The sequence below is a fragment of the Coloeus monedula genome (assembly GCF_965178545.1).
Source record: "Coloeus monedula genome assembly, chromosome: 2".
NCBI lineage: Eukaryota > Metazoa > Chordata > Aves > Passeriformes > Corvidae > Coloeus > Coloeus monedula.
In genome coordinates this window covers 5,133,301-5,147,350 of record NC_138782.1, presented here as the reverse complement: position 1 = coordinate 5,147,350, position 14,050 = coordinate 5,133,301, and the positions used below count along the sequence as shown (strand labels likewise).

Below are 14,050 nucleotides of genomic sequence, written 5' to 3'. Positions count from 1 at the left end.
AGGTCTTAGTGCCAAACATATTAAAAGTGAAATAAACTCTCCAATCAACTCTGGGTTTCCACTTATTCTTACAGAGTTCATCATTATTTTTTAGCTTATACAATTAGTTTATGCAAGGGAAGGAACAAGCCAAAAGGCTGCACTGCATCCTGGCACAGCCACTGGGTCAGTGTAAATCAGTCACAGCCTTCAACTTCTGAGGGCACTCACTTGGCCGCTCTGGGCAGTAATTTAAAACAACTCTGCACTGTCAACAGATGAACTCACTATTACCCACCACAACCTTGTACAAGCACAGGCAAAGACAAGATTTTCATTATAAACTCCACAATATGATTCCCAAATATACTCACACAAAACTGTGCTCCATCTCCTCTCAAAAGCAACATAGGAAGATAAACACGATCTAACGTAATAGCAAATTGCCTCTTCAGCCTGCACATTTCATGTCTGCTATCTCCTCAAGCTATTTTTGCCCCGGTATCTAAACATAAAATCAACAGGAACTCCTGAAAAACAGCTACACAACTGGTAAACCAGGTTTCTGCAGCCAGAATACCACAAGCACACATTTAGTCTTTCTGGCAGATTCTCATACAAGGCCAAAGCTCAAGCACTAGGAACTTCAACACTATTTTCAACAGGGAGCCAGTACAAGCACTTACTTGATCAGTACTTGAAAATTCATCTGTATGAAAACAGAAACTGGTTCAATTCCTAGTTTCGATGCAGTGCTTTACTATCATGACTGCAACACTAATTCTCTATTATAAATCTGTCTATGAAACAAACTGCACCCAAGTGCTCAGGGTGCTGACCTCTTTCCCTGTGTTTCCTTGAGTTTCCAGCCTCCAACAGCTGGGAACATGACAGCGGTGGTTCTGAGGGGTGACGTGGATGTGGAACTGGAGCATAGCAGCGATGAATCAGGCCATGAGCTTTCCCAACTGCTCCCCAGCCACGGCAGTGAGCTCAGCACACCAGAATGTTTTTGAAAGTGTCCAGTGAGGATTAGTAAGAACTTGGTGATGTGGCCCACCAGGCATGGCCAGGGAGCACGTGGATATTAAGGAGGAAGAATTCAAAGGGAGCTATGGCCTCCAGGAATTCTGGGCCTGTCATGCACCACAGACAAAATCCTCTTGTGGAAAGCAAGAGAAACCACAAGCCAACTATGAACCACAACAGCATCCCAAATGGATCCTTCCTGTCCTTGCCAGGACAAGTATACACCTCACTGGGCATCACAGCATTAACATGGCTGGAATTTACCAAATCTTCCACCCATCTCACCAAGATTTGCACACCACGGATGAGCCACAGGCCTGTTGCCTTTGCTCTCCAGAAGAGCAGAGGAAGATATGCTGATAAAATGCTTGTCTGCTGTGCCAGGACTGCATGTCACACCACAAAGAATGAACCATTCTGGAGCTGGAAGCTTTTCTCTTACCTTATTTTGATCTGTCCAGTAGAAGAAAAATCCCTGTGGGTCTGTTCTGAGGATAATTGGAGTCACAACAGTGGAGTCCTGGCAAAGAAACAAACAAAAAATCCATGTCAGCACACAGAACACATAATTATGCACAAGCTGCTTTGCCATCCGTGTTAATGAATTGCAACATCTAGAAGTTACCCTGAAGGTATCACTAGCAAGATGTCACTAAAAGAATTTAGTATCACCTGCCTCATCTCCATTTTTCTGACATAACGTATTTCCATTACTGTGGAGACAGCACCAAATAACTCCAGATCTGACAACATGTGGAGTTAATCCAGAGGAGCTGGAAGTAGATGAAGTTAGGCATAATACCCTGAATGTCAAACTAGAGCCCACACAGTAAAGCATTATAGTTAGCAGGAGTCCGCTGCCTACCTTAACCTGACTTCAATTTCAGGTATCAACGTGAGCTAAATACCTATAAAATTTACTTTTACAAAGGCTGAATTTGCCTAGAAAACAAGGAATAGCATTCTTTACATTAAGACTTTCGTCAGTAACTTTCCATTAGAATTTAACTTTTTTTATAATCAAACCATGAAAATTTTAGTAATGGGAATATGTCTATATTCCACCTCACTTTCAAATTGGTTGAAAACCTGTCTAGTCTGGTAACATCCATAGCTCAAAGTCACTTAAAACCAGGCACATTTCTTAGTACACTGAGTAAGGCAGCCTTGTTACCTACAAATTCATGTCTTCTGACTGACAGCAGTTCCTGACTCTGGAGACACAAGCTCTAACCCAAGCCTTTTCTGCAGGTGGGAGTTCATCACATCTCTCCCCATCAGGATTCCCTGGTGCCTAACAATAACAGACACCAGCACAGCCTGCTCCTAAATAGGATTTCTCCTCTCTTTCTCTTCTATTTTTCATGACATCTGTAAAGACACTGCTGTCTCAAGACCTCTACCCATTTTCCAAACTCAATTTAGAAGTTATGGAAGGGGCACAGAAGGGAAAAAGACAAGGAGACAGAAAAATCGCCTAAGCCTCAGCTCCCCAGAAACCCAGGCTAAACAGCTTTTCCTCAGAAAGGATTTATATTGCTGTTGAAGTGCTAAAGGTATTTTACAGCTTTAGATTTCACCTCTTTCCAAAGCAGTAATGTGTGAGGTCAGTCTATATTGCTTGGAGGAAAAAAAATGGGCTGTAATAGGTTCAAATTTAAATCAAACATATTTAAGTGTGGAGTTTAAGTGCAAGGAAAGTTGATGGAAGTGACACTATTGTAAATAAATAAAACTTAACTTCTCTAAGTGTCATTTCTGATGCAAGTACACTTGTCCATATGTTACCAGTACAATTCTTTGTGACACAGTACTCCCAGCAATTGGCATTCCTGAAATAGGGAATGCTGAACTGCTCCCAGTTCACAGCTAGGAAAAAAATGAGACCCAAAGCAGCTCAGTGACAGGCCCTGCACCAGCCAGGAGCCTACAGCAGAACAAGGTGAAAGAATAAAATGCCATCAAGCATATTTTTATCTCAGCACAAGAGAAATACATACTGAAGGGCAAGTTCTAAACGAAGAGAAAATACAAGATCAAACCCTTTAATGAGTGTAGAAGGCCTTTTTGTAACTGGAAGATCCAGGCTTTGGATCTGTCCACAGGTGCACTGACACCCAAATGGTGTCACAGGAGTTTTCAGAGGCTGGGAAGTGTGGCTGTGCCAGTGCCATGGAAATGTCCCAGGTGGGCTCAGAGCTGTCATAAAGCACCACTGACCCTTCATTAAAACACCGCCCTTCCCTGAGAGAACAGACATGTAGAATTTGTAGAATCTATTTTCCTCTCATTTCTCTATAGTTTCTAGCATCCTGGACACCTGAAAGTTGGGTTCTGTGATACAACACGTAAATTTGGTTTTAAAATATATCAGGTCCTGAAGAAATCAATCTGTATCCACAAGCACCTACAAAAGGGTTCTTAGACCTCCACCATTCAAAAACAGGAAAAATCCCTGTTTTGGAAATAAAACTCTCCTTTCTTAGCTTATCTCATTGTGTCATACACAGCCTGTGTGTGAAAATACAAAATGAGGAAAGGTAAAGAATAAGTATCCTTCTACCTTTGGATGAGATATAAGCAACTTTAGGGGGAAAGAGAAGGAAGTGATGGGAAACAGACACAAAGCAATTATGCTTTAGGATCAGCAATTTTGCTGGTTAATCATTTCAAATCAGTTGCTTCAAACCAACATGTGTTTGATGACATACAGCTATCAGAGTAATACTTTTGTAGATGTGGGTTGTAAAATGTTGATTAAAATCAGACTCAAGAAAGCGGAGGATGAGGTGGCATAAAGGAAACTTCATCATGACAGGATGAGTCTTAGTCTGGGAATCTCTGCTCTAGAAAGCTGTTTGGTTGTGTTAGGCTTTTTGTTTGGTTGGGTTTGGTTTTTTAATTAACTGTACTACTCTAACATTAGGCACAGCACAATTAATGTGCTGATGAACACGAGAACCCCACACTGTCACAGGATCTGAGAATAACTTTGTACATGTATTTGTGCAACACATGTCTCAGGAACTCTTCCACGCAGTTAGCAGCAGCAATAAAAGCCATGTGCATAATGCTTTGTGTCCTACAAGATAATTATCACTCTTGTAGATCCCTGACAAATGCCACACTCCGTTCTGGGTGTGGAGGAATAGAAAGAAACTTTCTGAGTCAGCTCCGCAAGTCCTTCCCCCTACTCCAGAGTAAAGCAGAGTCCTTGGTCACCTGGAACAGGTCTCTTGCTTTTATACTACTCTGCAGTCAGGGCTTGCAAAGGCAGGAAACAATCAAAAAGACACCTGAAAAACCCTTTTTGGAATATGCATTCAAGAAAAGCAGCAGTTCAAGGCTCTGAAATAGAAATTTGCTTCAACCAACAATCATCTGGTGCATTTATTTACAAACATTATTGTACTATAAGGGAATAGCTGTGGTTTATGACCCATAATACACACCTGCAGTCATTTATGAGTATCCTGAAGTCCATTAATTCAGCTTCCTCACCCAAATAGCTGACCTCGTAACTCTCCTGAACAGACTGACCAACCACACACAACTCTGAAGAAGAGGGTTATGGACAAGAGACAGTAGAGAAGGAGTAAAGAAAAGACCCGAAACTTCAAGGACAAACAAATCAGGAGCAGACCTTTGTATCGCCTCTAACCCATTCAGATCCAAAAGTGAGAATAAAATGGAAAAAAAAATGCGTTGCCCATCTCTAAAGCTGAAGGGTTTGGAAATTAACACATTTAAATGTGTAGTAGGAGTACAGCCTATATCCTATACCCATTCCTCTGGATATCAACAAAGTAAGCAGCCCTTTGAGCAGCAGGCCACATTCTTGGGGCAATTCCAAGCAGACAAAACAGGTGCAGGAGGAGATGACCAAAGCAAAAATCAGCTGTGACCAGAAGGGATAGAAGAAAAAAAAAAAGGAGAGCATCCCAGTCAATCATGCAAATGACTGGGGGTTGTCAGACTCTTTAAATGCCACTGTGGATGCTCATGCCAAGCAGCAGCTTGGTTTCCAAGAGATTCCTTCTGCAAATTCCTTGAAAGAAAGAGCGGCCCTAACCTGACAGTCCTGGTGTGCTGTGTATCATACCAGTCTCAGCTTAAGTGAATAATTTTCTTGAAGGGCTTTTAATTTCACCTTTAAAAGTCCTCCACTTTTTTATTTGCTGACTTCAGGCCAATTCTCTACTTTGCTCCAATATCACAGCCTCAAATGAGTAATGTGGCTGTTCTATACTTATTCCATTAAGTTGCCTCTTAATTGGCTGTCCAACCTCAGATCCTGCATTAGCAATATTCTCTGGTTTATACTTTTAAACAAAGAGGCTTCAACTTTATGCCCAGAAAGTGCCACAAGGAACTTTGGGATCCTTACCAGCCAGGCACAGCAGAGCACAAGCACAGAGGACCAATGGACAAGTCCATAATTAAATGACAGCCAGATAACTACTTCAAGGTCTGATTTTAAGAGTGGGTCCCTCAGACTACACCTAACATCAGTGAGCAAAAAGTGCCACCTCCATTTCATTACTACTGACCCATAAAGATGATCAAACAAAGAAAATTAGTGAAGAGGGTGAAAACTTTGGTTTAGCTCCTTTCTGACTTTATATATCAGGGCACCACCGTGACCTGGCTGTGCACAAGAGATGGAGCCTTTTACTCAACCATGAGCCAGATAAGTTTGTGTTTTAATAAATCACATATTGATAATGATGATGCTGCTTAGAAACAGCTGCAGTCAAAATTCACATCAAAAGATTTTTAAAAGAAAAGCAGAGCAGTCTCTGTCCTCAGCTCTTCTGACAGATGGGGCTCATGACACTGCCTTATTAAGGCTGACTGTTCTTTCCTTGGTTCGCCTCGGATTTTCAGAGACACTGAACATCTCCAAATATAACCTGAAAACTTTTACACATCATTATTTCACTTGCTTGAACCTTCTGGAAAATTTCTGCCAAAATGCTTTGAAACACAAAGCTAAGAAATATGGACTCTTTCTGGCAGAGGCAAAATATTCTTGAGCATTTCTTTCACTTTGGCAAAAGGGCTTGAACTCTGGTTGAACAATGGTGTAAGATGTGGGGACAGTCCCTAAAAAGAGCTATCTTGCCACCCCACAAGTCAGGTGGATTCCAGGCCTGAGAGAAGCAGAGAAGGAGTAAAGGAGAAGGGATAACAGTTTCCACAGGGTCAGCAGACACATTAGCTGTAAATTCCATAATACACTGAGTACTCAGACTGGAACTAAACAGGATTACCCAAACAATCAGAACTATGAACTTCTTCAGGCTGACAGCTGAACTCTAAGTGAAAGGGAGAAAGTTCTCATCCCATTTGCAGTGACCCCCTGAAATAATCTGGAAGGGCAAAGAATTTTACTGAGGGCAGGGGAACCAGATCTGCCACATAAGTTAACAGGTTGCAAGAAGAAAGCATTGGGGAAGGTGAAATGAATGCTGGAAGGACCAAAAAAAATCAAAACTGAATTGATCTTGCAGAACTGTAAAATGAAATTCCACTTGTTCAACAGGAACATGCAGGAAGATATCCTTCACTATCAGAGTGGCTAAACCCTGAAGAAATTTTGGTGATGGCACCACAGAACAGAAGTCATCATCCTGCTGATCAAAGACTGCAAGTTTCAAAGATCTACCTTGAGTGGGATTTGTTTCTCTGAAGCCTGTCCTACCCCAACCCATTTCTCAGGATGTCCCCACACTCAAGATGAAGATCTTCTTACTGCCTGAGTCCTTAAATGTGGCAAGCTAAACAGTCAAGAAAGACAGAACAAAGGGAGAACTTCAGAGCAAAAGCAGCCAAATGACAGCCAGGAAGATTTTTATCTTGGCCAAAAAGTTCTTGTGTGATGCTGCGAAAATCATTTAAACCAGTCTGCTCATCAGCATAAATGCTGCATTCTGATTTTGAGAGAATGTTGGAATTATATTTCCACATCTCATTTTCTAATTTTCAGAGATGCTGAGCCCAAACTCATCTTAAGTGACTGGGGAAGCATTCTGAACATCTGACTCTATGGTTCTGCAGGCTGAAAACTAGGTACAACTTATCTAATCACAGATTAAAAATTAGTAGATTTTTAATGCAGTTCCAAAACAAAAAGACCAACAACAGTACAATTGGAAGCATTCTGTTATTTAATAAATCACATATAGATAATGATGATGCTTCTTAGAAACAGCTGCAGTCAAAATTCACAACAAAAGATGGGCCTTGTGAAAATAAATTGAAAAGTGCTTATGAAGCAGTTACTTTATAATAGATAAAAGACTCCACAGTGAGTAGTTAACTGTGTGTTAACTATTTCAATACAACTTTCATTAAAAATAAGGTCTTGAGTATTCAAACACTGAAGCAAAGAAAGCACACAGTGCACAACCCAAATTCACAGTCAAACTTCCCTTTCCCAAAGAATGCTCTTTTATTTAGGAGTTCTTTTCTGGTTTTGACTTTCCCAGGTACCCACCAACACTCCAAAGGGCTCCAAAACTACACTAACAGAGATGTCATCTATGACTGAAACATCAGAGCTTCCCAGGCAGGCATCTAACCCATCTGCAGTAGATCCAAATCTTATTCCCGCCCCCCCTTAAGTTATAAAGGGCTTTCCAATGGAGTTAACCAAGTTCAGGCTTTCCCATTTACTAAATATTAACTCTTTAAAATGGTAAACTCAGTCTCCTATGTTGCAAAAGACCAAAACCACAACTTATACTCATTCAAATAAAATACTTTCAAATAGCCCAGAGCTGATACTTGTTTACTACATAAATATTAGCAACAAAGAAGAAACAACAAAAACTCTAGAATGTCGGACTTGACCTCTTCCCTCCAAACTGAAAGTGTTCACAAAAAAATAAACTCTTCAGCTTATTGTTTTAGTTTTATACACACAGAACAACAGTTGCTCATTTTTCATGTCCTCACTAATGTACTGGAGTGGCAGGCTTGTGCACAGCTTAAAAACAAACAAAAAAGGCAGGGGGGGAAAAGTTACTTAAAATAACTTCCGAAAAATTCCAAGTTGTTTATTTGTTTCATCTCAGCTCATCCGTAATAAAGATACTCTGTTACATCTACTTGTAATTTCAAAGGGGATACTCTTGATAATCTTCTTTAAAAGAATTCTAAACAAAGCAGCCTGCAGATTTCCAAAGCATTCACTCTGAGCTCAAAAATGCTTTATTAAGACAAAGTGCTCTAAGAGAAAGTCATTCAAAGAGAAATTAAAAGACCTGAGTTTGTTTTTGCTGCTCACTTGGGGAAGTGCTGTAGCCACTAAGCAATGCTACCTATCAGGAGGTTTGTTTGCTGCATTAAGCCAATGCTTAGGAAAAAAAAAAAAAAAAACATGGCTAGAAAATTGGAATCCTGCCCCTCAATTTAGGTAGAATTCACCTTAGCAATATAGTTAACTTAAAAGTGAAAGTAAATAGTGTGAGCCACGGAGAGATCAGTCAAAATCTTTATGCATAGTACATATTATCACTAGGGAAGATAAGAAAGCCTTTAAGCAAGAAATGAAAACAAACCTATTTGTGAACATACGCCACCATATTAACTTGTTACGGTGTGCCAATTACAGCTCTCAGAAAATATCAGCTCAGCTGTGCTCTGGCTGTTGAGCTACTTAAAGACTCAGTTATGTCTATCTTGTTCCCGCTACAGGCCAGACAAAAACAAAGAAATCAGCCAGGCCCTTAAGAGAGATAATTCCTGGGAGAAGTTGCTCTTTATACTCAGGTTTCATTCCCCTTCTCAGCCTAGAAACACATTCTGCTACATTAAGCTTAACCCCCTACCAAAAAAGGCTTCACCTTTGGACTTAATTACATCCTTTTTTTTTTATTAAACTGCTTTAAAATTCCCACCAGGAAGAGCTGCTATCACCTGGGTACCACCACAGCAGAGGGTATCAAGCCAGCTCTTCCCAAGCCTTCCCTCTCTCTCACTTCTGTCTAGGAGTATGAGAGCACAGCTGTTCAAAGCCAGACAGCAGCCAGAAGACTCAGTCTCTCCCAGCAGTCGAGGAGAAGTAGCTATAGAGGTTCAACTCAAGAAACAACTTGAGGAAGCCAGTGCTCTGCCAACCACCATCTGAAACCAGGCACACACATGGATACAGCCACAAAAAAAGACCTAAGCAACCAGCCACATTTATCTTTCACAGATTCTAAGAGCAGCTACTTCTGCTTCTGCTCAGTGCCTTGTGAATCCAAAACTACACATCAAGAGCAACATATCATTCTAAAATTTGCTTTCTGACCTGTAATACTCTTACAGAATAAAACAAAGCATAAGTTACGGGACAACAATAATCTCTTTGACTTTAGTGCTTTACACCCTGATCCCAGATGGAATTTGTGAACAGGCTATTAGGCACTGGATGGTGGGAGCAGTATTACATCCAATCCAAAGGCACAAAAGAGCGACTCGTCTTGCAAAGCCAAAACTTCGTAATTGATTCTTAATGCTTCTTCAGTTTAGAAGCTGAAGATGGTCTGCAGAGGAAATGGAATTCCAAGAATTCCACCTGCCTGTATGTGATCTGGAATAGCTGATGTGACCTCCTCCTCTCCACTTCCCCAAGCTCAGGCACCGCATTTCTCTTTCCAGCTGGATCATCCCCAAGTGCAGGGGCAGCAGGCACTGGATGAGGCTCACGGGTGACACACAGCAGATGTCAGTGCTGTTCCTCAGAGAGAGGGTTCATGTGAATTGTCTGTACCACATCTGCTATTAGCACATCAGTTGCTGATCAGGTACAGAGCTACGAGAGCCTCAGGATGGGAAGTCCATGCATGGACTGGTTTTCAAGTCTGTATCACCACAGCTTTTGTCAGACTGCTCTGCCCACCTTGTGACAGTCTCCTTCTCAAAGCTGGCAAATACTTTCTGTAACAAACGTTACTCTACACAACATGAAATTCCTCAAACGCCTCTCAGGCTCTGGTTTAAATGCTTCCAGCATTCCCATTTAAAATTCTCTGTGGTTTAAAGCTCAGCTAGAAAAATTTTGCTTTGGGCTGAAACTTGGTACAAGTCATAAGAAGTCACAACAACCACTTCTGCTTCACAAAATGCAAACAAAAGTCAGTAGGACCATATTTAAACTGCAACACAAAATGGAAGGGACCAACAAGGAGAGGACAGAGGCTGCCCCAGTGCACAGGCAATGTGGAAGAACTGAACTCCCACTCTCACACAACATGAGAAAAAATAGTGCATAATAAACATCAGCGCATGAGCCTGGCTTTTCTGAAGAGCCCTGGTAGCACAGCAGAGCTAAAGTGCTCATTATGGCCAATTGTGTTTTACTGTTACATGTTGTAGTTTACTACTTCTTATTAGAGCCTATTGTTTCGCTAGCGAGTTTGTGCATGCCTGTTTACATGAGAGACCACAGAGGTTCACATTCAGCAACATCCTTTTTAAAAGCTCTCCAGCAGATTAATTTCACAGAAAATTAAGACTCTGAAGTGGTTAATGGCTACTCAATGGCAAATACTTTTCAAAGTCACTGAACGTGCATTTGTCTGAATGCCTACATACAGCCAGAGTGGCAAAGGAGAGACTCACTTCCCTTGAAACCTTGGATTTTGTGGGGCTTCCACTGCTGAGAACATTATAGGCAAGACAGGAGAGCTGAGGTGTGGGAAATGTGCAGACACACACAATGCACAGTCAACAATGAGTTAATGCTAAAGTTCTTCATCACAGTGGGGCTAAATAGGCATCAACTTTCACAAGGCTGCCAACAAAGCACTCAAACACGACAGGACTCATCTCAGTCACACAGTCCAGGTAGCACCTGTGGCCTGCTGAGTAACACCTTTAACCTAAAATGCACATCTTTCTCCAGAATTTAGCCATGTTTTATTACTGCAGACTTTAGGTGTACAATTCTAGATCTTTTTACCAACTAGCCTATAGCAGACAGGTTATCCAGTGAACATCCCCTGTGCATAGAGAACACCTCTTCATCTTCTAATTCTATCTATATGATTATTATTCGGGAAATAGCAGTCAAACTAATAATTTTAAACTGTTGCCTGATGGCTTGGACTTTCAGTCTGGAAACTTAAATCATCATTAACTTGACCTCTGCGTATACACACGGAAACTCCTTGGTAGCTTACCAAAAATAAAACAACAACTGCAATGACAAGGCTGCCTTTTCCTATCCTAAGGAAAATGTCAACCAAAAGAAAGCATTTTCTCTGGGAAGTCATTCAAGCCTAGTTCCTGAACATAAATAACGTGTGTCAAGCCACTGTTTGGTACTGTGGACAAGGTCAGTTTGCCGAGCCTATTAAAAATATGTGTAAGCTTATTACTGTAAATAAAACTTCACACCACAAGCTGCTTGGTTTCTGATGTTCTCTCTCTCCTTGAGAGTGTTTATCGCAGGTTTACAGGGGTCAGGCTCACACATTTGGCTGCTGGACAGGCTGAAAGCAACGGCAAAAGAGACATAAGCCAAGAACACATGAACTGCTCCTTCTCCCTCCCTGCCATCCCTCCAGTTGTTGCTGTGGATGTCTTTAACACAGCCAAGCTCACAGCAAAAACACAACAGCTCTGAAAACAAGTCATTCTCAACAATTCTGCTGATATTCAGACTGCCTGCCTTCTTTCCCAACCATTTCTCTACCACAGCCTAAGTGTCACGATGCCTCTCTGCCTCCAGACACCATGCACAGACATACTTTTTGGGGCACCTGCTCCTCCACACACAACTGAGACACCAACACCCAGTGTTGTACTGCCGGAGCAAAAGCTAGCAGAGGACTCATCCTGCTTTCCTTCTCTGCAGCACAGCAGGCTTTGAAAAAGGCGACTCTTCTGTTTAGCTTCCCTTTCCTCTCAAACTGTCCCGGGCATAGCCAGCATGCCAAGAAAGAAATCCCAGCTACCGAACAGTTGCTCTACCAAAGGTGAGGTGGAAACCGCACTCCTTTGCTATGTGAGGCAATACAAGTGTAAAGGGCTGGGAAGCAGCAAGTAGTAAGGGAAAGCAGATGAGATGTTGAGGCAAGTCTCATGCCCGAATTAGCCAAGAAAGAAGAGTGTCTTCTGCAGAGGAAGTAAGATGACCAAGGGTATCCTAATTGTAAGCCCTGGGAGAACATATCCAGGGCTTGACAGCCTCACCAAAACGAGAGACAGCGAGAGGAGCAGGAGCCAGAAGGAAAAGCAGAGGCTGGGAGGAGGAGACGGCAGATAGAACGAGAGAACAGGTTGAAACAACTATGTTACAGAGGTGGCAACACGCACAGTAAAACACGGGAGGCGGGAGAAGACGCTCGCGAAAGGAGCCAGCTCAACACACCTCGCACCGGCCAAGCGCAATTAGACAGGAGAGCCCTCGGAGAAAGTTTGCCCGGCATACGGCCGCCGGTTCAACACCGCCGCTCGGCTCGGGCAGCACACGGCGGGGACACATCTGTCGCCACCCCCGCCGCCCCGCACCTGCCCTCCGCACCGAGCAGGGCACGGCCCGGAGCCCTCCCACCCGATCGATCCGTAACCCCACCGTGCCCCTGCCGGGGGAAGCGGGGGCTACTCACATCGTCCCACTTGACGAATTTGACGCCTTTCTTGAGGGTTTCGGAGACGCAGACGGGCTTGAGCTGCAGAGCGTGCACCCCTGGCTGTGCCCCGGCCATCTGCACCGCATGGACGCGCTCGCTCTGCCCCGGCGCGGAGGAGCCGCGGGAAGCGGCCGCTGCAGGAGGGACTCCGGGGCGCCGGAAACCCGGGAGAGAGGCCGGCAGAGGCGCCTGGAGCGGGCAAGGAGGCGGCTGCCCGAGCGGCGAGGGCGAGAGGCTTCACTGGCGCTGGCCCAAGGAGCTGGCGCGGCAGCGGCCGGGGCGAGCCATGCGGCGGCACATCCTCTATATACCGCCGGCCCGCCCGCTCCTCTCACACACACGCACGCACGGCACGGAACCGCGGCGCTGCCCGCTCCGCTCCCCTCCCTCCCTCCTCGCCGCTCCTCCTCCCGCCCCGCCAGGCTCGGCCCCCGAGGTTCCCCCGCGCCCAGGGCAGCGCCGGCGGCGCCGCGGCGCCACCTCCCGGCCACCGCCACCGCCCGGCCACCGCCGCCCGCTGCTCCTGGCCACCGCCGCCCGGCACTTGCCTTCCGCGGAGCGAAGCCCCGAGCAGCCGCCTCGGCTCCTCCGGAAGACAGAAGGACGGCAGGGAGACGCTGGGAATGGGAGATCCGTCTCCCTCCGCGGGAAGCACGCGTGGGGCTCCGGTACCGCACCGAAATGCCCGCCAAGGGAGCGAGGGTGAGTGTCCACGCGTCTCGTCCCACTGAGAGACGCGACCAGGAGAGGTCTCTCGGGCTGCCAAGGGGGTAAGCACAGAATCACACAATGGTTGGGGCTGGAAGGGACCTCTGGAGATCATCCAGTCCCACATCCCTGCCAAGGCAGGGTCAGCTGGAGTGACACAGGAACGCATCCAGGTGGGTTTGGGATGTCTCTAGAGGGAAACTCTAGGGCAGCTGTTCCAGTGCTCTGCCACCTTCAACATTAGACGTTCTCCCTCATGTTGAATACAACGTCTTATCTTTTAGTTTTAGTTTTGAGGGAGTAGTTATGGCAAAAGCAGAGCAGAGGGACAGCACTGAGCCTGCACAGTGATGCCAAAAGAGGAACAACTTTTAATTGAAAGAGTGGCACAAACAATTCCCATCAAAGCTTCATGCTTTAAATACACAGAAATTGCTTTACCGCAGCTTTTTAAGATGAAGAGGCTTCCTCAGAACAAAGGCATGTGACCTTAAGTCAGTTTTAGGTATACTCAACTCAAAAGGCATAAAGATGGCAAAACGTCCTCTCACCAAGCAAAATTCTAAATCCAGAAGTTTTAAGGCAATCTTTTTGAAGAACAGAGTTATATGTGCTCTGCCAATGACCTTCTCTCTGATAGAGTCCCTGTGCAGTCACAGAGATAAAGCATCAGATGACACAGCGTATGAGATTTCTAATTTCTCTGT

At 44.2% G+C, this 14,050-nt stretch overlaps 1 protein-coding gene across 3 annotated transcripts in view; it reads right to left on the bottom strand.

The window, feature by feature from the left end:
- PLCB1 (phospholipase C beta 1) overlaps nt 1–12,983 on the bottom strand; it is a 341,984-nt gene extending 329,001 nt beyond the window's left edge. For all 3 annotated transcript variants that reach the window (XM_082302895.1, XM_082302897.1, XM_082302898.1), the window contains exons 1-2: nt 12,612–12,983; nt 1,451–1,528 (exon numbers count right to left, since the gene is read on the bottom strand). In XM_082302895.1, coding sequence (XP_082159021.1) covers nt 1,451–1,528; nt 12,612–12,710 — 177 coding nt within the window. In that variant the 5' untranslated portion in view covers nt 12,711–12,983. The remainder of the gene's footprint in view (nt 1–1,450; nt 1,529–12,611) is intronic.
- Between the last annotated feature and the right edge of the window lie 1,067 nt (nt 12,984–14,050).